The 20,041-nt window shown below is 43.9% G+C and overlaps 8 protein-coding genes across 8 annotated transcripts; 4 read left to right on the forward strand and 4 right to left on the reverse strand.

Annotated features, from left to right (window-relative positions):
- Positions 1 to 508: 508 nt before the first annotated feature.
- Positions 509 to 2,293, forward strand: I203_100618 (urease accessory protein UreG; the record flags this gene model as incomplete). Its single annotated transcript, XM_019150444.1, has 6 exons — positions 509 to 752; positions 993 to 1,071; positions 1,216 to 1,286; positions 1,457 to 1,675; positions 1,836 to 1,957; positions 2,090 to 2,293. 6 exons carry the CDS (start codon positions 509 to 511, stop codon positions 2,291 to 2,293), a joined length of 939 nt encoding a protein of 312 aa, XP_019000410.1.
- A 1,140-nt stretch (positions 2,294 to 3,433) lies between these two features.
- On the forward strand, positions 3,434 to 3,994 carry I203_100619 (uncharacterized protein; the record flags this gene model as incomplete). Its single annotated transcript, XM_019150445.1, has 4 exons — positions 3,434 to 3,572; positions 3,638 to 3,656; positions 3,725 to 3,834; positions 3,906 to 3,994. The coding sequence occupies 4 exons, from the start codon at positions 3,434 to 3,436 to the stop codon at positions 3,992 to 3,994; spliced, it is 357 nt and encodes a 118-aa protein (XP_019000411.1).
- A 436-nt stretch (positions 3,995 to 4,430) lies between these two features.
- Positions 4,431 to 6,479, reverse strand: I203_100620 (uncharacterized protein; the record flags this gene model as incomplete). Its single annotated transcript, XM_019150446.1, has 8 exons — positions 4,431 to 4,483; positions 4,578 to 4,741; positions 4,862 to 5,319; positions 5,449 to 5,605; positions 5,693 to 5,749; positions 5,832 to 6,008; positions 6,071 to 6,117; positions 6,234 to 6,479. 8 exons carry the CDS (start codon positions 6,477 to 6,479, stop codon positions 4,431 to 4,433), a joined length of 1,359 nt encoding a protein of 452 aa, XP_019000412.1.
- Positions 6,480 to 6,834: 355 nt separating this feature from the next.
- Positions 6,835 to 10,854, forward strand: I203_100621 (uncharacterized protein; the record flags this gene model as incomplete). Its single annotated transcript, XM_019150447.1, has 15 exons — positions 6,835 to 7,195; positions 7,286 to 7,469; positions 7,548 to 7,736; positions 7,802 to 8,078; positions 8,142 to 8,244; positions 8,303 to 8,379; positions 8,463 to 8,670; positions 8,757 to 9,232; positions 9,305 to 9,445; positions 9,502 to 9,621; positions 9,684 to 9,815; positions 9,886 to 10,007; positions 10,063 to 10,148; positions 10,209 to 10,494; positions 10,578 to 10,854. 15 exons carry the CDS (start codon positions 6,835 to 6,837, stop codon positions 10,852 to 10,854), a joined length of 3,039 nt encoding a protein of 1,012 aa, XP_019000413.1.
- Positions 10,855 to 11,211: 357 nt separating this feature from the next.
- Positions 11,212 to 12,672, reverse strand: I203_100622 (uncharacterized protein; the record flags this gene model as incomplete). The annotated part of the gene is made up of 1 exon (XM_019150448.1): positions 11,212 to 12,672. One exon carries the CDS (start codon positions 12,670 to 12,672, stop codon positions 11,212 to 11,214), a length of 1,461 nt encoding a protein of 486 aa, XP_019000414.1.
- Positions 12,673 to 13,427: 755 nt separating this feature from the next.
- I203_100623 (uncharacterized protein) lies at positions 13,428 to 15,034 on the reverse strand (the record flags this gene model as incomplete). Its single annotated transcript, XM_019150449.1, has 6 exons — positions 13,428 to 13,565; positions 13,709 to 14,054; positions 14,219 to 14,272; positions 14,340 to 14,427; positions 14,516 to 14,668; positions 14,761 to 15,034. 6 exons carry the CDS (start codon positions 15,032 to 15,034, stop codon positions 13,428 to 13,430), a joined length of 1,053 nt encoding a protein of 350 aa, XP_019000415.1.
- A 422-nt stretch (positions 15,035 to 15,456) lies between these two features.
- On the reverse strand, positions 15,457 to 16,288 carry I203_100624 (uncharacterized protein; the record flags this gene model as incomplete). The annotated part of the gene is made up of 5 exons (XM_019150450.1): positions 15,457 to 15,484; positions 15,554 to 15,665; positions 15,735 to 15,806; positions 15,880 to 16,007; positions 16,128 to 16,288. 5 exons carry the CDS (start codon positions 16,286 to 16,288, stop codon positions 15,457 to 15,459), a joined length of 501 nt encoding a protein of 166 aa, XP_019000416.1.
- A 371-nt stretch (positions 16,289 to 16,659) lies between these two features.
- On the forward strand, positions 16,660 to 18,733 carry I203_100625 (uncharacterized protein; the record flags this gene model as incomplete). Its single annotated transcript, XM_019150451.1, has 2 exons — positions 16,660 to 17,084; positions 17,170 to 18,733. The coding sequence occupies 2 exons, from the start codon at positions 16,660 to 16,662 to the stop codon at positions 18,731 to 18,733; spliced, it is 1,989 nt and encodes a 662-aa protein (XP_019000417.1).
- Between the last annotated feature and the right edge of the window lie 1,308 nt (positions 18,734 to 20,041).

The raw sequence follows: 20,041 nt of genomic DNA on the forward strand, positions 1-20,041 counted from the left end.
ATGAAGCCAGGCTTTACTTCGGACTTCTTCGCGGCGATTTAACAAGTATCCAGCAAGTGTCTAACAAGGATCGGTTGAATAGCGGATGAGTAGATAACATGCACATTAGTATAGTATAGACGAAGAATACTGACTGAGCGGGCTCAGTATCAAGACGTGCATGTATGCGTGTGCACTTATCACGTTATGGACGACTGTTAGCTCTGGAGTATCCATTTCCCCCCATGGTAAGTGATTTGTGATTTGGGAATTGGGACATGCGTGATTCAGGGGTAGATAATAAATTAGGGTCCGTGCGTTTACATGTAAGATACGTTCCATTCCTCGAAATACCACTACTACCACTCGTACTACTCCACTTGTTGACCACTGGCCACTGGGCATACTCATCACTTGCTTAATCGATATCACCAACACACATCTACTTCTACACAAAAGACTGTAGCATACACAGGATTATACAGACTTTACTTCCCTCTCAGATATCTCCAATCTACAGTGATCCGCCATGACCTCCCAACCAGTCTGTCAATTCTCGGACCGACTTACCTCAGCCCTCAACGCAGCTCAGAATCAAGCTCATACCCACTCTCATGAAGGTGATGATTCTTCCAGACCCGTCTCATTCGTTTCTTCAGCCAATGATGCTTCGCCCCTCCACTCACACGATCATGGGAACGGACATTCACATACGCACGATGGATGGACGCCGGACGAACATGGACATACCCATGAGCACTTGGAACATGCCGGTGAGTCGATGGATTCACCTACACCAACTTGAGAGCTAGAGTTGTGGGAAGGCTAGCGTGACCGTATGAGTATGAGTAGAATAATAAGGAGATGTAGCGGCAATCTCCTTAGAGAGGGAAAGGTGATAATCTGTATCTGCGATGGGAAGGAGAAATGCCAAGAAAAAGGCTTGCTTCAGCAAACAGGACGATACGGAAATATGAAATCTCAAACTGATCATCATGTCCTCTCTGCACCAGGTAAATTCTCGGAAAGGGATATGCCAGATTACTCGGGCAGGGATTGGGAGGAAAGGGGGTTCACAATTGGTATAGGAGGGTGAGTGTTTTCTCTCTGTCTGGCTAGCCTTAAAACCTCATACTTTCGAACATGGGCTCTTCGCCCTTTACACTATCTGAAATAAGTGTTGTCAAGCGTGATTTGGGAGCTAATGTGTACTTTGATTCTCTTGTGAATTCGCAGTCCCGTAGGATCAGGTAAAACTGCTTTGCTCTTGGCTCTCTGTAGAGCTTTGAGGGACGAATATAATATTGGTGAGTACAAGCCTATCGATTATAAACATCTGATCATAGCTAATCTATCCGTTTGTTCCCTCTCTCATCAAATTTGACTCCATTCTATTCCATTCCAATCCACTCTTACCACGACTCATTCGCTGTATCCATCATCCAATGTCATTCTTATCGCACTGAATACCACACAGCCGCCGTGACCAACGACATCTTTACGCGAGAAGACCAAGAGTTCCTGATCCGTAACGAGGCTTTACCGACCGAGAGGATCCGGGCGATCGAAACGGGTGGATGTCCCCATGCTGCCATCAGGGAAGATATCAGTGCCAATATGGGTGCATTGGAGGAGTTGCAAGTGGAATTTGGATGTCAGATGTTGTTCGTTGAAAGTGGAGGGGATAACTTGGCTGGTGAGTCTATTCTTACAACAAATTGCAAGGGACAGGAATTAGACGCAAGGGCAAACAATAGGGAATGAAAGGGAAATAATTAAAAAAAAAAAAAAAAAAAAAAAAAAACAAAAGGGAACTCTGTGTACATCGAAGCTGATAATCCGTATTCTTGATCTAGCCAATTACTCCAGAGAGCTCGCCGATTATATTATCTACGTGATCGACGTTAGTGGAGGTGATAAGATCCCAAGGAAAGGTGGACCTGGTATCTCTCAATCTGATCTGCTGATCGTTAACAAGGTGAGTTGATATTCAGAACAAAGCGCTTTCCCTCCTCGGCATATTCTTTCAACATGCTTTCAGCAGATTGATATACCTAAACAACCAAGTCTGATTACCAATCAATGCTGATCATCTGTTCCCTCCTTCTAGATCGACCTTGCTCCTCACGTAGGTGCCTCGCTGGACGTGATGAAGCGGGATGCCGCGAAGATGCGTGAGAGCGGACCTACATTATTCACATCAGTGAGGCACAACGACGGAGTGAGAGATGTGATCGATGCGATTCTAAGTGCTTGGAAAGCTAGTGGTGCGGCAGGTAAGGATGGCAAGGGAAAGGGGAAAGATAAGGCTTAAATCACAAGGGAGATTAGATTATAGGATCGAGAATCCCAAGGCTGAAAAGATGTTATATAGATAGATCACGGGAATGATTGACTTGATACCCATACAGAGATCTCATATATGATGGCAAGTCAGAAGAATCCAATATTTTGTATATACCGATACATACCTTGAGAATGAATATACCTCCATGTCTTCATCTCATCTTCTCACGTGAATCTCAACCTCAGCTTGTCCGTTTCACATCTTCTCTCACCGGAGTTACCTGATCTGGTAACTCGTCGGATGGTGATGTGATGGTATCTTTTCTCATAAGGATCATTGGAGTCTCCATGGGGGATTTGGTTTTTCTCGCTTTGGTCATTTGATTTTTCTGATTAATGATTAACCGGTAATCTTATGTCCAGCTAGCAGATTAGGTTAGTCGTAGTGCGAATCCACACGACACAAGTCAAGTGACCTCGATGTGATTGATCAACCTTGGTAGCATACTATGCCTCGACGTGAGGTATGGTACTATCGTACGAATTCACCCGACATGTACGAGTATATATACTGACCATCCCCATGAATCATATTCCTCTTTTGCATTTATACGAGCTCCTCATTCACTCCATATAAACTTTCCAGCGTCCCTCTGAGTCCTTCTACTTTATATACATATACAGACTTCATCATGGCTGATCTCGGTGTTTCTCCCACTGAGTAAGTAATCCTTACTACCCTTTCATCACGGGGGAGGGGAGGAGGCGGTGCTGCGGGCGAGAGAGACGGTGAGGTGAGAGTTGATGATGTTCATTCTTTCTTCTTCTTCTTCTTCTTCTTCTTCTTCTTCTTCTTCTTCTTCTTCTTCTTCTTCTTCTTCTTCTGCTTTCCTCATGTTGATACTCATACTCATACTCGAGAACATCCTTCCTATCATTCCGGGACGGTGGCACTCATGTTGTTAACCCTTGATCACATTCTCAATGAGTACAGGGACGACGCTGATCCACTGCATCTTCTTTTTTCGTCTTGCACAGTACCGATAAATCTAGTAAGTGACAGACTATCGCACTCTATATCGGTCTCCAATCCAGTTCCAACTCATCATACTATACCACTCTTTCCACCTCCTCGTCCCTCTTAGTAAATCATCTATTTTGCCATCAAATGCGTAGTCCAACTCCTCCATCAGACCATACTAACTCTTCTCTTACCACACCCACCCTTCCAGTCGAAATCAACGACGCTCTTTTCTGCGAGCACGGTCTCGAAGTCTGTCAACAATGTGAATTCGACGCTCGAGAGGGTGAGTGTCCACTTCTCCATCTAGGGGATGTGACATGAGCTCACGTGAAATCGGTATATCAACAGACAACGATGCTATGATGGGGTAAGCATTGGTGATCGCAGCTTTCATTTTCTTCTACCCAACCTGACATCAGTGTTCTCCCATTTCAGCTTCGATCCCAAACCTCGAGGACCCCTCGAACTTCCTGCACATTTCAAGAACCAAAAGGATAATACTTTCATGTGTAAGGCTCATGGTAACGCCAACTGTAAGAGTTGCTGTGAGTACAAGAACATGAATCCTCTGTTGGTGTCTCACCCCACTGACCGTTTCCTGAATCTATCCTTCTAGTCGGCTGGAAGAAACAGATCTCCAAACTTCACAAGGATGGCAAGAAAGAAGCCAGCAAGAAGAAAGAGAAAACTACCAACCTCTATTAATCAATTCATTTCTGATCAAATAGATTGATTGACCTTCTTTTCGGATAGGAACAGAGGTTTCTTTCTTTCTTTCTATTACTACTCTACGAGTGAATGGAGTCGAGAGTGAAGGTGTTTTTAAATTGTATCTTATTCCGTTGTAGGCGTTTTATTTTGTATGTATCTTAGCGGTGGTAGGTTATTTGAAGAATAAGAATATGAATTCCATGTGAGAAGCTGCAAGGATGGTTCAAACGGAGCAAGGCAAGCGATCGGAGTATTAAATCTTAGTAACACTGCATGAAACGAGAACATACAACTGAGAAAATACCCAAATACAGAGAAAACGGGATGTTCATCGATGTCAAGTTGATAAACATCCAGGCTGAAAGATTGCAAGAAATCAAAGCCTAATACAAGGGAAGAGATTATAAATATGATCTTGAAACCGAATCTTCTACGTCTTGACTTGTAAACCGAGTTTGACAGACATGGTATTCATGTAATCCTCTATCACATCACATCAAAACAAAGAAAAAAGATATATCAGCTAACTTCGTTGACGAAGTCGTTGATTTTCAGTAGGAGAGAGATCATTACTTACCAGCTTGTCTCCTCATCGTCCAATATGCCTGTAATAAATCGTTAATTTCATTCTCATGAGTTTGTATGAAAGTTGACATTTCATTTTCCAATTCCTTCTGTTCGGCCAATAGTAAATCGCGCTGTTTTTGCCATACTCCTCTTTCTTTCGATCGGACGGTGTATCTACATCAATACGTTGGAATGTCAGCGTTGACCTAATCCGATCCCATCCGACAAATGGCGAAATATAGAAATATAAAATCATAACTTGATTTTGCTTGCGTTTGATGAGATGTCACTCACTCAGCTTTCAACTCTGCCAATCTCTTATTGTGTCTCTCCCTAGTCTCGTTAGTCAACTCCTGTTGTCTATCCAACTTATTCTGGGCATTTTCAATCTGTTTATTCAACTGATCACTTCTCGATTGCAAATTCTTCAATTCTAATTCCTTTGATTCTTTCTTACTCTCACCGATCGTCTTATTCCTCTTCGCCTCTTCGATCTTGACTTTCTGTGCCTCGATCGTTTTCTGTAAATCGATCAGGTTTTTCAAGTCTAGTTCTAAGGAATTTATGACTTCCAATCTATTCGAGAGTTCACGAGCTTTTAATTGGAAAGAAGATAATCTGGCTTTTTCAGATGAGAGTGAAATGGACATTTCACTGATTTGTTTTTTGATCCGATCGGGAGATTGGACTAGACGTGATTTGGCAGAGAGTATTTGTTGTTGAATTTGTGTATTTAAATGAGCATTGTGTGCCTAAGAATGTAGATATAGGATCATGATCATCAGTTTTTGCTTATGGACTGATCCTTAATACTGGATTTGTGTTTGATTTCGGGTAGTCATAGACAGAAGGATGGTTCATGTCATATACACCAGACTCACCGCCTGATCCATCAACGTTTGTCTTTCCTTCTTCAACTCTTCTGTTTCCGAACTCAGCTTCATCTGCTGTGATCTCAGTTCCATAAGCTCCGCTCGAAGTCCGTCGTTCCTTTTCTGAGCTTGTTCAGACTGCGGTCTCTCAGCGGCATTTCGAGCGCTATGTCATGGGTCAGGGCTTCATCAGTCAGTGGCATTCTCACCACTTTGAGAAATCGTCATATGTAATTATATAAGATTTACTCACGTTATTTCACTAATATCATTCTCAACCTGATCAATCTTCTGCCTCAACGATACCGTTCTATTCGTTCCATGCACCTGATCAGCTTTTATCTGACGATACGATGCTTCTGCAAGCTGGCATAAACGAAATCGCTACTCACTTCTCAGCTTGTTCCTGCAACTTTGCCTGTAATTGAGCTTGAAAATGTGCTCTCTCATCTCTGAATTTAGCGAAATTCATTATTCCACTTAAAACAGTTTTGAATCTCGCTGGTTCGGGTCGAGTGAGATCGGCAAGAGAGAAGTTGGTTATTCCACATAGGTTGGCTAAGTCTCGGCTGGATAGGAAGGTGGAACTTAGCATTGCATAGACCTTTCTTCCTGGATGGTAGACACTTACACATGTCGGAAGAACATTGTGAATTGAAGTGCATCATTGTACATGTCCTATTATACGTTAGCATCGTCAGTTCGACTTCGATTGTCCTATAGGTCATATAGCCAGAGGGGAGCCAGAATGATTGTGATGATCATGGAAGTCATGTGTGTGTTCAATGTCTCACCTTATACTCCATCATACCCAGTAAAGCCTGCTTGGGAGCTTCGATCGATTCCATCGGCGCACCCATCAAAGCCTCTATCAGACCTGCATATATCCCCTGAGTGGTCACCGCAGTGGGCTTGGTGAGATCCTCCATCTGTGCTGGAATGCCGAGGGCCGATAGGCATTCCATCAGTTCTGGTAGGCCCAACGATGGGAATCCGGGGAGTATCTGGGAATTAGGTGGTCTACGATTCGATTGTGACATGATGTCTCCGGCTTATTTGAGCTGTGGCTTGAGTAGTCTGAGATGAGACCTTACGTAGATACAATCAGAGGCTATCGGGAGCTGATGAAGGATGAAGGTCGTCGTCGTAATGCTTGTTGACAACATCTCAACTCTTGCTTTCATCATGTATTTTCGACATTCGACGCGTTGAATTGATGAATTACGTAATATACCAGAAAACGCGCGTTAAGTAAACAAACAGTAAAATAGCAACAACAACGATCCGTCCACTGTCAACAAATTCTTCTTGAATAGTCCTTCCTACTGCTTGAACATCCACATCGACCTTCAAATTAGCATATGATCGATCTCGTGAGGAATATAACCGACCAAGATGGTCTCTGTAATAACATCAGCCAAGAAGAATCGCCCTCGTGCACTCACTCCTTCCTTTTTGACCGAAACTCTCCCTACCCTCTTACCACCCATCTTCGAGCAGGTACAACATACCACTGCGAACCATCGAAAGAATATCGTATCTCTGCATAAGATCCAATCGCAATGCTCTACAATCACTGAAGATACTTCCAAGGGGATCAAGCTGATCAAGGGAATCAAGTTGGTAGGAGAAAGGACTTTCAATAATGCATTTATAGAAATGGTCAACAGGGTATTACCGATCAAGAAGGGGACAGCAGTAGCTGACAGAGTGGTGAAATTCGTTGCGAGCTATGTAGCTTATTCTACTGAACAAGGTATGTTCCCTCTCTCTCACTGAATAGCTCAACTCTCCTTCCTTTGATACATGGCCAATTAAGCTGAGGGATGTGTCTTTCGGTCTACAGACGCTGCGAGTAAAGCTGAAAATCAGGGAGAAGAAGACGAAGAAGGGGTCGAAACTTTTTCAACTAGATTCATCGTCAAGTTACTCAAACATCTTTTAAGAGGGATGGAAGCGAAAGATAAGAATGTCAGGTTCAGAGTAACTTTGTTAGCTGTATCGATGATCAATGGTTTGGGTGAGATGGAGTGAGTATGATGTTTTCCTTTCAAAAGGGCAATATCTCCAGATCAACCTTTCTTACTGACAACCGACATTATTTTCAGCGAAGACCTATATGTTTTATTGAGAGAATCGTTGCTCAATAGAGCAAGGGATAAAGAAGCTGCTGTGAGGGTTCAAGCTGCATTGGGTCTAGCGAAATTACAAAGTGGTGAAGATGAAGATGATTTGGAAGAAGGTCAAGAATCTTTGGGAGAAGTCTTACTCGATCTCCTAAGATACGATCCTGCAGCGTAATTTAGATCTCTCATCCTGGCATGAAAGCCGCGAAGCTAATGCTCGTATTTCTACTTTATAGGGAGGTTCGTCGAGCAGCTCTGTACAATTTACCTAGAAACCCCACTACTCTCCCGCACATCTTAGCTCGAACAAGGGACATTGATCCGATTCTCAGACGAACGGTCTATGCTGGTTCTTTATCTGCCACTTCCCTTCCTGATCCGAGGGTATTGTCGATCGCCCAAAGAGAGGAGATAGTGAGAAATGGTCTGGGAGATAGAGAAGGGAATGTAAGGAAGGCTGCTGCGGGAATGTTGGGCGGTTGGGTAGATTTGGTCGAAGGTGATATGATCGAGGTAAGACGATCTAATTGACCGTATTGGATGATTCGCAGCTGATGATGTACCTTTTGCATACAGTTCCTATCACGATTTGACGTGGTTTCTAGTCAAGTAGCAGAAGACGCTCTGATCTCGGTATTTGTTACTAGACCTGAAATACTCGATATGGTAGAATTCAATGGTAAGCTACTTCGTGGCGTGCTGCCCGTGCGGATCAGTAGCTCATGGATCTGTTGCAGATGAATTTTGGACCTCTTTGACTCCTGAAAAAGCTTTCTTGGCCAGGGTCTTCGTTGATCACTGTATCTCGAACAAGGTATGCCAGCTTTCCAGACCCCTTTCTTCCTTGGCTTAGCTGATCTGATCTGATCTTTCGCTCATGTTCTATTGGTAAATCAGGACGACGTTCGACTTGAAGAAGCTCTACCTGTAGTGACGGCACTTGCATTCTGCATACAAGACGAGTACAACAAGTTGGTCGCATCCACGAATGAGGGAGATGAAGATGTCACCGATCGAGCGTTCATCGTTGGTGAATTACTGAAACTTGCGGTTAATCTCGATTATGCAGATGAAATTGGTAGAAGGAAGATGTTTCAGCTTGCTCGTAAGTCCCTTCTTCCCCTGCACAAGTCGTCACAATTTCATGTTGAAATCAAGACCGACTGATATCAATGTCATACATGTGTCCAGGTGAAATGATCTCTCAAGTCAACCTGCCCGAACCGCTCATCCCGAAATGTTTAGATGTCTTATCTAAGATCGCCAATGGTGAAAGGGACTTGATCAGAGTAGTAGTAGATGTAGTCACAGAACTGCGAGCAGGTGGAGAAGATCTCAACGAAGAGGGTGAAGAGGAAGGACCATCGGATAGTCAAATGTCATCAACAAGTGACCATTCTAATATCCGTCGAAAATCGACTTTCTCAGCTTCACAGAGACTCAACTCTGAAGATCCAGAAGAAAGGATGAAAGCTGGCTTGATCGACCTTAGATGTCTCTTGATTTGTATCAGCCTGTTAGAAAGGGTAAATACGAATTTACAGGATAATTCGGTCTTCCACGGTTTGTTACCGGATTTGATCATCCCTGCTGTGAGGAATAAGGAGGAACCCGCTTTGAGAGATCAGGGGTTGATATGTCTGGGATTGTGCTGTATGATCGATGCGGTAAGCCTTTTGATCTTCTGGCCCATTTTGAGACAGAGTCACCAGCTGATATGTGAATTTTGTGGATTACAGAAAATGGCGGCCAACTCGTTTGGACTATTCATTCAACAGCTTACAGCAGCGGACGATGATTTGAAAGTGAAAGTTTGTCAGGTAGTATTTGACTTACTCATGCTTCATGATATAAATGATCTTGTTTCCAACACTATGGCGGTGAGTGTACCTCTTCTGATTCGGTAGGATCGTAGCTGATGGTGGATTGATCACAGGCGGATAAAGTTGTGGAGCTCGTGCGACATGTCTTAAGCCAAGATTCACCGGAAGTGCAAGCTGTCGCTTGTGAAGGTGTAGCTAAGCTGATGCTAGCAGGAATGATATCGGATGAGACGGTAAGCTGTATGACTCTGTACCTCGACGCACCCAAGCTTAATTGCTCTTCCATCCGTCTTAGGTGCTCCAATCACTTGTCTTGCTCTATTTCTCACCCGAGACAGCAGATAATCAACCTCTTCGACAATGCTTGACCTACTTCTTGCCAATTTACTGCTATTCTTCTTCAGAGAACCAGAGAAGAATGCTTTCTGTAAGTGCTATAAATCCACGCGCAATATCGAGTTTCTCCACTTTACCGATACTCACACTTTGCTCGGCAGATCTTCTCGGATACTTTCGGTCTCCTGGCTCAACTCTCCGAGGAAGCCGAAGATGAGGAGATGCCCCCTATAAGTCAGATGGGATTGATGATGGTCGATTGGCTAGACCCGCAAAAGACAGTGTAAGTGTCCGCAGGTCCTTCTGCGTCTGGATGATAAGCTGACTGGTATGTACAGTGAACGAGGAGGTGTCAAGATAGATACTGCCATTCATTTGGACTTGGCCGAGCAGATACTCGAATCCCTTCTGACGGAAACATCAAGTGAGCTACTTCTACCTTGAATGTCATCAAATGATCATCTAATTTGTTGTGCTATCGTAGAGGAGATGCGAAAAGCCTTGCTTTCATTCTTATCCAAACTGAACCTTCCTGAATCAGACGATGACACGGTAGAATCATGGCGTTTGAAATCGCAATTAGCATTTATCCATGCTATCAGAGCGAAAAGACCTTTCGGCGATGCTCTTTCTAAGAATGCTCTGGTGAGATATGAAGGTGTTTTATTAAAACGATATCCAGAATTGGAAGAGTACAGTGAAGATGGATTTAGGAATGAGGCGAGTGAGAATGAGAAGATTGAGGAAATATGGGGATTCATCGATGATGTGTGAGTATATATACCTCTCTTTACCTACTATTGAAACGGCTTGATTTGGTGCTGATTTTGCATGTGTATGTGTCCAAACGCAGGGAGGAAAAAGATGTCGATACTCTATCTGAAGTAGGTTCCCAACGCGGTAGACGCGCATCGTCAATTGCTTCTACTCGAAGAGGTAGGGATTCAGTCACTCCCTCGGTAGTAAGTGATTTGGATGAGGATGAAGATGAAATTCCAAGGAAATCAAAAGCAAAGCCAAAATTGAAGAATCAGACGATGGAAGTGGTAGAAGAAGAGAGTGAGGAAGATATAGAGGTTGAGGGTATATTGGATGAAGAGGAGGATGAAGATGATGAGTTGGCTTTGTAATTTGTGGTTTGCGGTCTGGTGAAGAATGTTTTTCTGACATTGTGATAGATGATTATTTGTATGATGTATATTTTGGTTTCAAGGCAGCCCATAACGATGGCTAAAATGGAGATTCACTGGACTAACAAGACTTATAGCCTAGGACTGATTTTCAGCGGTTACTTGCACATACAGTGATATACACTTTTGGCAGCCTTGGACATCGTTTGACACCGCCCGTTGCTCAGATATGACAACTCTATGAGAAATGTGACCCCACCATCAGAGATTCCAGGATTGCATCGAGACATAGAGATGAAACTGAAAAAAAGCGAAGATCCTGCATGTACACATCATACGCTATAGCGGAAAGAGCCATCATTCGGATCGATCCGCTTGATCCGCTTGATCATCTTGAGCTTGAGTTGGTTCTCTCTCCTCATACCTATAAACCTTTTCATCCTCACCTTCCCCATAAATCGATCTCTCATAACCCTCCCCTTGGTGGTCGGAATGGGATCCACCTCTGGTCCTATGAATACGATCTTCCAACTCTCTTACCTTCATCTGAAGGCTCTCACTATACATCTTCTCTTCTGCAATACGAAGTCCATCTTGATAACTCCCATCTCGATAAGTTCTAATTTGTTCATCTAACCCTTTCATCTCGGATCTCAACGCATGATTGTCAGCATAAAATCTCACTTTATCACTCTCCAATCCCTCAATCCTAATTTGCATAGTTTCTTTATCACTTAAGAGCGATTTGATCTTTCCGTTCAAGTCTAATATCATAGATTGCGATTTGGACCAATCGGTATAATTCCTTTGAGAAATTTTGCTGGCCTTGGTATACATCTCTTTGAATTCACGTATGTTCCCGTTCAAAGAATCGATTCGTTCATTCGCGTTTGTTAGATCGGTATAGGTCTGGTTGTATTTCCCTTTATAGTGTTCTTTACGATCAGCCATGGTTGTGTAATCCTCCTTGAGAGAGGATAATTCGGTCTGTAAGGTGTGAATGTTCGATTCGAGCTCTGGGATGTAAGATGGGTGGTAATCTTGTTGACGCAAATGGACTGTACCGTGATGTTCATCTGTGATGGCAAAAATGTCGTTCCCGTTTTCAATGCTTGGGAAAGTTCCTACGTTCCTGTAGGTTTGAATGTTGGCATTGGGATAGCCGTCTTGTTGCTCAATCTCACCAAGTTGAGTTGACTTGTCACTTCCACTCCTATCATGCGGGGTGATATAGTACCAATCTCCATGTCCAATTGAACCTGGCTGGGGATATTGGTATCGGTGTGGGTGTTGATGTTGGATACCCCTCTTCATTTTTTCAGGTAAGAACGGATTGTTGCTATTATTACTATTGCTTCTCTCCATCGATCGCTCATTCTCACTCAATGATCCCGCTACAGCTGGTGAGAGTGGAATGGGCTGAATGGCAGGTTGAGCATTTCGTCTTCTGTACATATCATATGATTTCTGTCCGGACATATCATCGATATCGACAACTACATTGATATCACCCTCGTTGAACGCAAGGGTCTTTGCGAGATCAGAGGCTAGCCCTTCAAATGTCCTTTCTTCGCCCATCGCCGTAGACAGCGTATTGGGCTGTACCTCAGCGTGAGCGGTGGGAGTCGAGTGTACTCCAATTGGCGGATATCCGAACGATCGATTATCGAATTTAGTGGTATAATCACCTTGAGGAATGGTACGTTCGAAATCGGAAGGCTGGAAATGCCTTACCCCAGTGCCGATATTGCTCCACCTAGCGGTGGTAGAGGGTGGATTTGGAATTGAGAGTGAGATGGTCGAGGCGTCCTTGGTCATTTTGGAATACCTAAAGAGAAAGAGCGATAGTTTGAAGGAATCGAGAAGAGTCCCACGAATAAGATCAACGCTAGTATGACGGCGTGGTGGTTGTACAGTAGTCAGTGGCAAGAGAAGAAGGTTGCGGATTGGGTATACAAGATAACAGTAGTATATTCCTCAAAAATGGGCTTCTTATAATGTCCATTCTGTGAGGGACATGGTGAGCAAGTCAAAGTTCGATAAAAGGATAGGCAGGGAGAAAGGTAAGTACATTTATGTGTGTCAGGTTAGTAGAGGTGTTGAAAGGATTTCGGATCGAATGTCCATATACATATAATGGATTGTGATTGGTGGATGACATCAGGCATCAGTCAGTCAGTATCGTCATATGGCATTTGCGCATATCAGGCCAAGCGAATCTTCAAGAAGATCGAGAGTGGATGCCCAACGGACCTCTGATGATGCGTCATAAGAAACAGAGTGAAAGGATTGTTATACTTCCTTTCTGCTACTCGAATCATCGCATTGCAGTACAGTATGTTGAGCTTCCCGCAAAAGTTCGTCGGGCTAATGTACACCCAACATCTTTAACAAGGACACAGCGTCATAGCTGGCTAGTACAATATCAGCCTGTAACACGTTTGATCAAGGACTGACCCGGAGGAAAGGGTGTCATTCGATATATCATAATCTGCATAATTCTCGTCAACCGACTAGATTGTGATTCAATCATTCATTCCTTTTTCCTTCCATGATGCAGCTCCCAGCTTAGCTTATCGAGCACCGATGGCTCCTGCTCCACCACCCCCTCCACCGAAAAGCGAGCCCATGAGGTTTTGCAACAGGTCATTACCGCCTGCACCTCTTGGTGGTGGGATGTGGAATACCCCAGTCGAGATTTGCATGAGGGTCTGCATTAACAAAAGAAAGGAAAGATTGTCAGCAAGAACCCACAATCAACTGACGAGACGTGTATAGGGATGTGAAGTGGATTGATAGCAATACGTTTAGACAGATGGCCGGCCATGCGGAAAGTGTATAGCCTCACACTCACCTCTTGTACCTCCTTCTGAGCCAACACTCCATTCACTCCGCTATTCCTAGAATACCTCCTACAAAGCCCTTCCCACTCTCTTGCGATCCCACCGTCCATGCCTCTAGCTGCTACGCCGCTGACTCCAGGTGCAGGCGCACGTTGTACAGTTATCAAAGCCAATTGCAAAAAGTTCAATGTCGGAGATGTGGTCAGGTGGACCTCGTTAAGGGAAAAAGACGTTTGTGATGGAATGGCAGTGATGAAGTTCTTGTGGTACGCCGAGCTAGAGGAGGATAATAAGGAGAGGAATGAGGTGAGGAAGGTAAGTGCTGGGAGGATCGAGGGGGGCGATTGGGCGAGGAATCTGGAGCCACAACACGCTTAGTATCTGTATCTGTATGAAAATCTGGATATATCTCGTCGCAAAATCAATGACAGGCGATGTTTTCAGGTATTTATCTATGACCAGCATGACCCGAATTACGATGTTCCGCTGCCGCTATGTAAGGAAGATGTTTTGGTACTCACGGTAATGTCCCTCGGACGGCATAAGGTCCAGGATCGAGTCTACCATGATCACACCTGTCCATGTGATCATCAGCTCGGTCTTCTCAAAAAGATCCCCTAACAGCAAGGTGAAAAGACTCACCACTCATACATCATCTGAGCCAAAGTCAAAGCCGAGTCTCGTTTCCCCGAAGAAAGGAGATGTTGTTCGGCAAGTGGGAAAGCTCGATCTGTATATCCAACATACAGCTCAAACGGCTCAGCACAGCTCATTGCTCAACAAAGAGCCGGAGTAGGATCTCATAGAGCTCGACTCACCCTTGTAGTACATCTCACCAATATAATGATGCAAGTTTGGATCACCTGTTGGACATTCTCCGAATTGCTGAGACCACTTGATAGCTGCGTCTGCTAACTTCTTTCTCCATGGTCCGGTTGGGGGTGTCAAAGCGAGCAGTTGAGTGATTGATGCTGCGTTGGAAGTCCAGTCGATATGTCAGTCAAGGTTTACGAACCACATCTCCCTTCATATGAAATCAGAAGAGGAACGTCTTCCCACCCACCTCTCGACTTGTCGTCAACTCTGATCTCAGCTTCACTCATAATCTGTATCATCCTCACTCCCAACTCAACTCCACTGGACCCTTCGTTGATCTTCAACAGCTCTTTACTGGTCGCAAAGAGGATCTCGACAGCCAGTTGATGGTGGTTGGAATGGACCAGTCGGGCAGTTGTTGTCAGACATTTCTGATGGGCTGAATAGGCGTTGGGCAAAAGGGCGAGAATGGGAGGGAGGAGGGAGTCTAACGTGGGTGTTTTGATAGGTCGGGGAGGCATCGTGTTTGAGAAGTGGCTTCGGTAGTAAGTGTAGTATCTGGCTATTGGTAATTACTGGGTGGTATCAAGCTGAAGATGCAAGAAACGGTCAAGGTGAGGGAGGAATGGTGTTCGAGCGCATGAAGCATGACGCGGCACTCGCGTGGCAGGGTCAGGGGATAGCATTGTTCCCATCATCTTACTTACATAGCAATCACAGACTCACAACTGTGTACATAGTATGTGACCAGGAGAGGTCTATTGTAAAGGTACAGTTGGTGGAAATAGCAAGTAAGAGAAACTGCATGAACCGAAATAATCTATAAATAATGGTACGATGAATCAAAAAATGATATCTATAGGATCTCAGAGTCAACGATATTCTGAAGCAATGAACACCCCCAACACCTCTTTGTCTACTGCTGCATCCTCCAATGGAGTGTTTATACGGTCTCAAGGCCTTCATATTCACTATATCGTGCGTTATCATCAGCTTCAATGAATATCCAGTATGCGGAAGTTGATACCAAAATCACTCACGATTCCACTCCAGGTTCGAGTAATCCAGCATGAGCGCCGACGAGGCATCCTGAGCTACCCACCAGCCAAAAGAATGTGGAAATGGGAGCAGCGAGCCAGAGGAGGGGGATACCTGGTGGCGGAGAAAACTCTATCAGGTTGAACTTGATACATTTCTGAGAGAGTAGCGGAGCTGACTTACCAATGACGAAAAGACCGATGTAGAGATTTTGAGGAGTGACGACCTTACCGTTGAATTCGATAGGTTCGGGTACTGCTCATCGTCGTCATCAGCTTTGCCAAATATATTGTGACTACCCAGCTGAAGTAAGGCGAGAGGGACATACCGAATCTGTTGATAGACAAGAAACCACCGATCAAGAAACCCAATGCTACCAATAAGAGTGGGTTGGAGATCAGGCTGTAGACAGCTAAGAGAGCTACGACGATCGCATAGTTGGCTGAGAAGTATCGTCTGTGGTGTGATATAAGAGCAGCGAGTCAACAAAGATCACATGTTTTCGGTATCATACGAGTGGCCAGGCCAGAGATATATCGACTTTCATAGTAAGTGGCTAGTTTCAACACCACTCACACGTTATAGCTCGCCCTCTTGAGGTACTCTTGCATATCCTTAGGTCGAGAGACACGTTGATAATCGAAGAACTCCCCAGGGTGTCTCAAAGATGAGAGTCTGGTATCTTTGAGTGAACGAGCGTACTCTGAGAGATTGTTGACGTGACCGAGGACTTCCATTGTGATTAGGGTAGTGTTGATAGTGTAGTAAAGAGTGACTTGATTCAGATGAATATGAAGTGTATTGGTCAATGATCGAGTTGGCGAGTAGAGAGAGTGAGGATGAGAATGAGAATGAGAACGAATGATTTGCCAGCGCGACTCTGAGAAAAACAACAACCACCAACAACCAGTGCAGTGCAAATGGAGAGGGGGGTCTGGATCCGTGCGTTGCGGTTCAGATCCTTTGACACGTGGTTTAGGCAATTTTAAGGTTTTACCCTGAACTGGTCGACGGATCAAGACGATTTCAGTCAGTCGATGATGGAAAAGATCTCTGTGAGAGATTCCTCGTCCAGTGCTACATCGAGTACTTGAAGACTCGACCAAATATGGAAACAATATCATCAGCCCAACATCAGATAAACGAGATCTTAAATTCCATCCAGCATTTCATCAATGAATCAAGTGAAGATGCGATTTACAAGGCACCGATTATAGACTGGCACCATCCCAACTCTTATAAACAATCTGCGATCGTTGGATTGAAGAAATTCCTGTTGGCAGTAGAGAACGAACGTGATTACATCGATAGTTTGGCTGAGAGTGAGGTACCTCCTTTGGAAATAGCAAGTAATATACCGTATTACCAGGCAGTATGGGAACAGGTTAAATATGCTCAATGGCCGATCATCTCGATCGGACAACATTTCGAGTGTCAGACTCAAAACGATGAGCAGAATAGGAAGAGGAAGGTACAGCAGATTAAGGTGGATGTGGTTGAGGATGCAGGCAAGGTCTGGGTGAAAGTGAACACGTGAGTGAGTGAAATCTCTTATATACCACTTTCCTGTTTCAATCTTTGAACTGGTGCTGACTGGACTGAGTGTTTTGGATGGTAGGATTAAAGAATCTCGGTTGATGGCTGAATTTAGAGAACAAGATTCATACTTGAATTCAGATTACGACGATGACGATGATGATGAGATTCACACCGAAGATGATATTCACAACGCTGGACCATCCAGTCCTCAATTGATCAACTCGTTAATAACTCAAGCCAAGTCACTCATCAAAGCTTCCCATCTATATCCACGCTTTGAGGGATGTCCACCACCCAGGATCAAATACGTTCTGAATCGACTAGAAGAGCATCCGGAGGGTGAGTACGAGGACGAAAGGGTTCATCAGACATTTCAAACTATCCGATCAATGGGTATAGACCTAATCCTAGCATCTGATCAGAGGATTATACCTAAGCGAACCAAACGTCCAGATATCCATCCAACAAACAACATCTTACTTGATTTATCGGTCTTAGTCGCTTTGTGTTGCGATTCAACACATCTTCATTTGCCTACCACTCCTCAAGAATTGGAAGAACGATTCAGAAGTCTCAAATTGACCACTGATGGAGAGGTCGTACTGGCAGATCATATACCGGTTACGAAAGATTTGAGAGATCAATTAGAATGGGAGATGAAACATCCCTTAATTCAAGAAATGCTAGATCGCCTATCATCTATTCGTGGAAATGATGGTGGGAAGAAGGTTGAATTTTGGGTGACGGAAGAAGTGAGGAATAGGTTACCTGGGATAGTTGAAATAATAGGTGGAGAGGATGAACAACGCAGAGCCAAAATTCTTTTTAGCAGCAGTGAAAATACCAAGGAAGATTTCTGGCAAGGAAGCAGATGGAAGGATATTATCCAAAGTTCAAAGGAAGGATCGATACTCAGAGACATGAAAATCAATATTTTACCACCTGAATATACAGGAGAAAACTTCAATGTCGATGATGTACATACATCATTTCAAAAAGGATTTGTAGGTGTAGTAAAGAAGATGTTGGATATTGTTGATGTTCAAGAACGAAAAAAACACGAAATACAGCAGAAGAAGAATTTCAACGGGAATAAAAACAAGGATCAAAACAAGGATAAGAAAAGAAGATCTAAAAATCCAAATAATCCACCATCAAAGGGTATATCTTTAGAATCCAAATTACCTTCTATACATACCTTACGGACGTTCTTAGTGGGATTTCAACAAGGTTGGACGGTCTTGACGAATAATAGAGGATCGGTAGGGAAGGTATTAAGGGAGATGAGGATCGATGAAGGTCTGGGATATTGTAGTCCAAGTGCAAGTCTGGACAATAGCGTCTCGACGACGAACGAAAATGTAGAATGGCAAGAGCAAGAGCAAGAGCAACAAGATGGGGAAGATTCGGATAAAGTAGATATATGGGTAGTCAACCCCTCGAGTCTGAGTGAATGGCGAAGGAAAGAAGTGAAAATGAGAAATGCAAAGTTGAGGGAATACTTGAGTAAACCGGATAATCAACAGAGTTATAAAGATTGGTTGAAGGATCAAGAAGGTCTAGGATTGGATGGGAACTGTGAAGAGGAAGGGAAGCGATGGAAGAGGGCTCAGAATAAGGGCGGGGATCTGGCTGAAGAGTAGGCGGTAGATGAAATGTAGATATACCATGCACATCATTATACCCTCTGCAATTTCTCAAGCTGACGATGGTATCTCTTCCTCTGTCTGATGAGATACCCTTAACTTATGGTATACTGTCACGAACACGATTGTTCACCAGAAGCCATCTCACATGCCAGTGAATAGATCCTTCCAATGACCATTCTCTTCATTCCTTGTTCCTTCAGATCGCTGTTCATTTCATTGGGCCAACGGTGATTCACCCTCATTCATTTACCGATCGATATGTATATGGAGAGCCCACCATCACCGTATCGTACGATGAAGAAGATGATGACGATACTCTAGCGAAACACCAGCAGTGCTCGTCATGCTGTTACTAATATAAGTGTTGAAAAAGTCTTGACCAGAACAAAGCTCTGGACTTTACTTTACATACCCTGATCATCGTCATCAACATTGTTCATCAGCCACATTGTTTCTCGCAAGTGTACGACTCCCAGAAAAGCCGTACGGTATGGGTGACTTCCCGTTTGTACGTTATTCGTATTCATCCCATCCCGCAAATTTTGTACTGTTTTATTGTACTATTTTAGAGTGTCCACATGTCATGGACATATGGAAATACCGTAAACATTACGTATACTCGGAGTGAGAGAATTCCGGTAAAAGTTGTACGGTGATATCTAGCGACAGCCTTTTAAAGTACGTACAATTCCAATACATGTCTGCGCTCTCAGAGAAAAAAAATCATAGAACTTGGTTTAACTGTCTAGAGAAAGCGAAAGGATGCATTGAGAAAAAAAGTTGAAAAACCCCTAATGTGACAATAAGAACCAGAAGGACAGAGGATGAGAGTCCAAGCAAAATAGATATAAATCACGTGGCAGCGACGGGATTCGAACCCGCGCCCGAAGACTGCGGTTCGAAGTAAAATAACTAACTATACCTGAACACAGCGCCATAGACCACTCGGCCACGCTACCAACAGACATAAATAGGGAACATAGGAACGAACAAGTTCAGGATAGGGAGATAGATGGGAGAAGGAGGTCAGAGGATCCAAGATCTCTCTCTTGGTTCGATGAGTGAGATGCATGCTTCTTCTTTCACGCTCTACAAAGTACTTGGCCTGTCTACTAGCTAGGCGCCATTATCAAAAATGCGCGTGAGACAACGAAAGATAAGCCACGACACGCAACGCGCGTCAAATCAGTCTAACCAGATGCGAATTGGATTCAAGTGCAAGATTGGAATTTCAGGGTAGGTTCCTCTTACTACTATAAAAGCAATTTCCGTACAACAGGTACGATTGCACTAAGAAGAGAT

Source organism: Kwoniella mangroviensis, assembly GCF_000507465.2.
Source record: "Kwoniella mangroviensis CBS 8507 chromosome 1 map unlocalized Ctg01, whole genome shotgun sequence".
Classification (NCBI taxonomy): Eukaryota; Fungi; Basidiomycota; class Tremellomycetes; order Tremellales; family Cryptococcaceae; genus Kwoniella; species Kwoniella mangrovensis.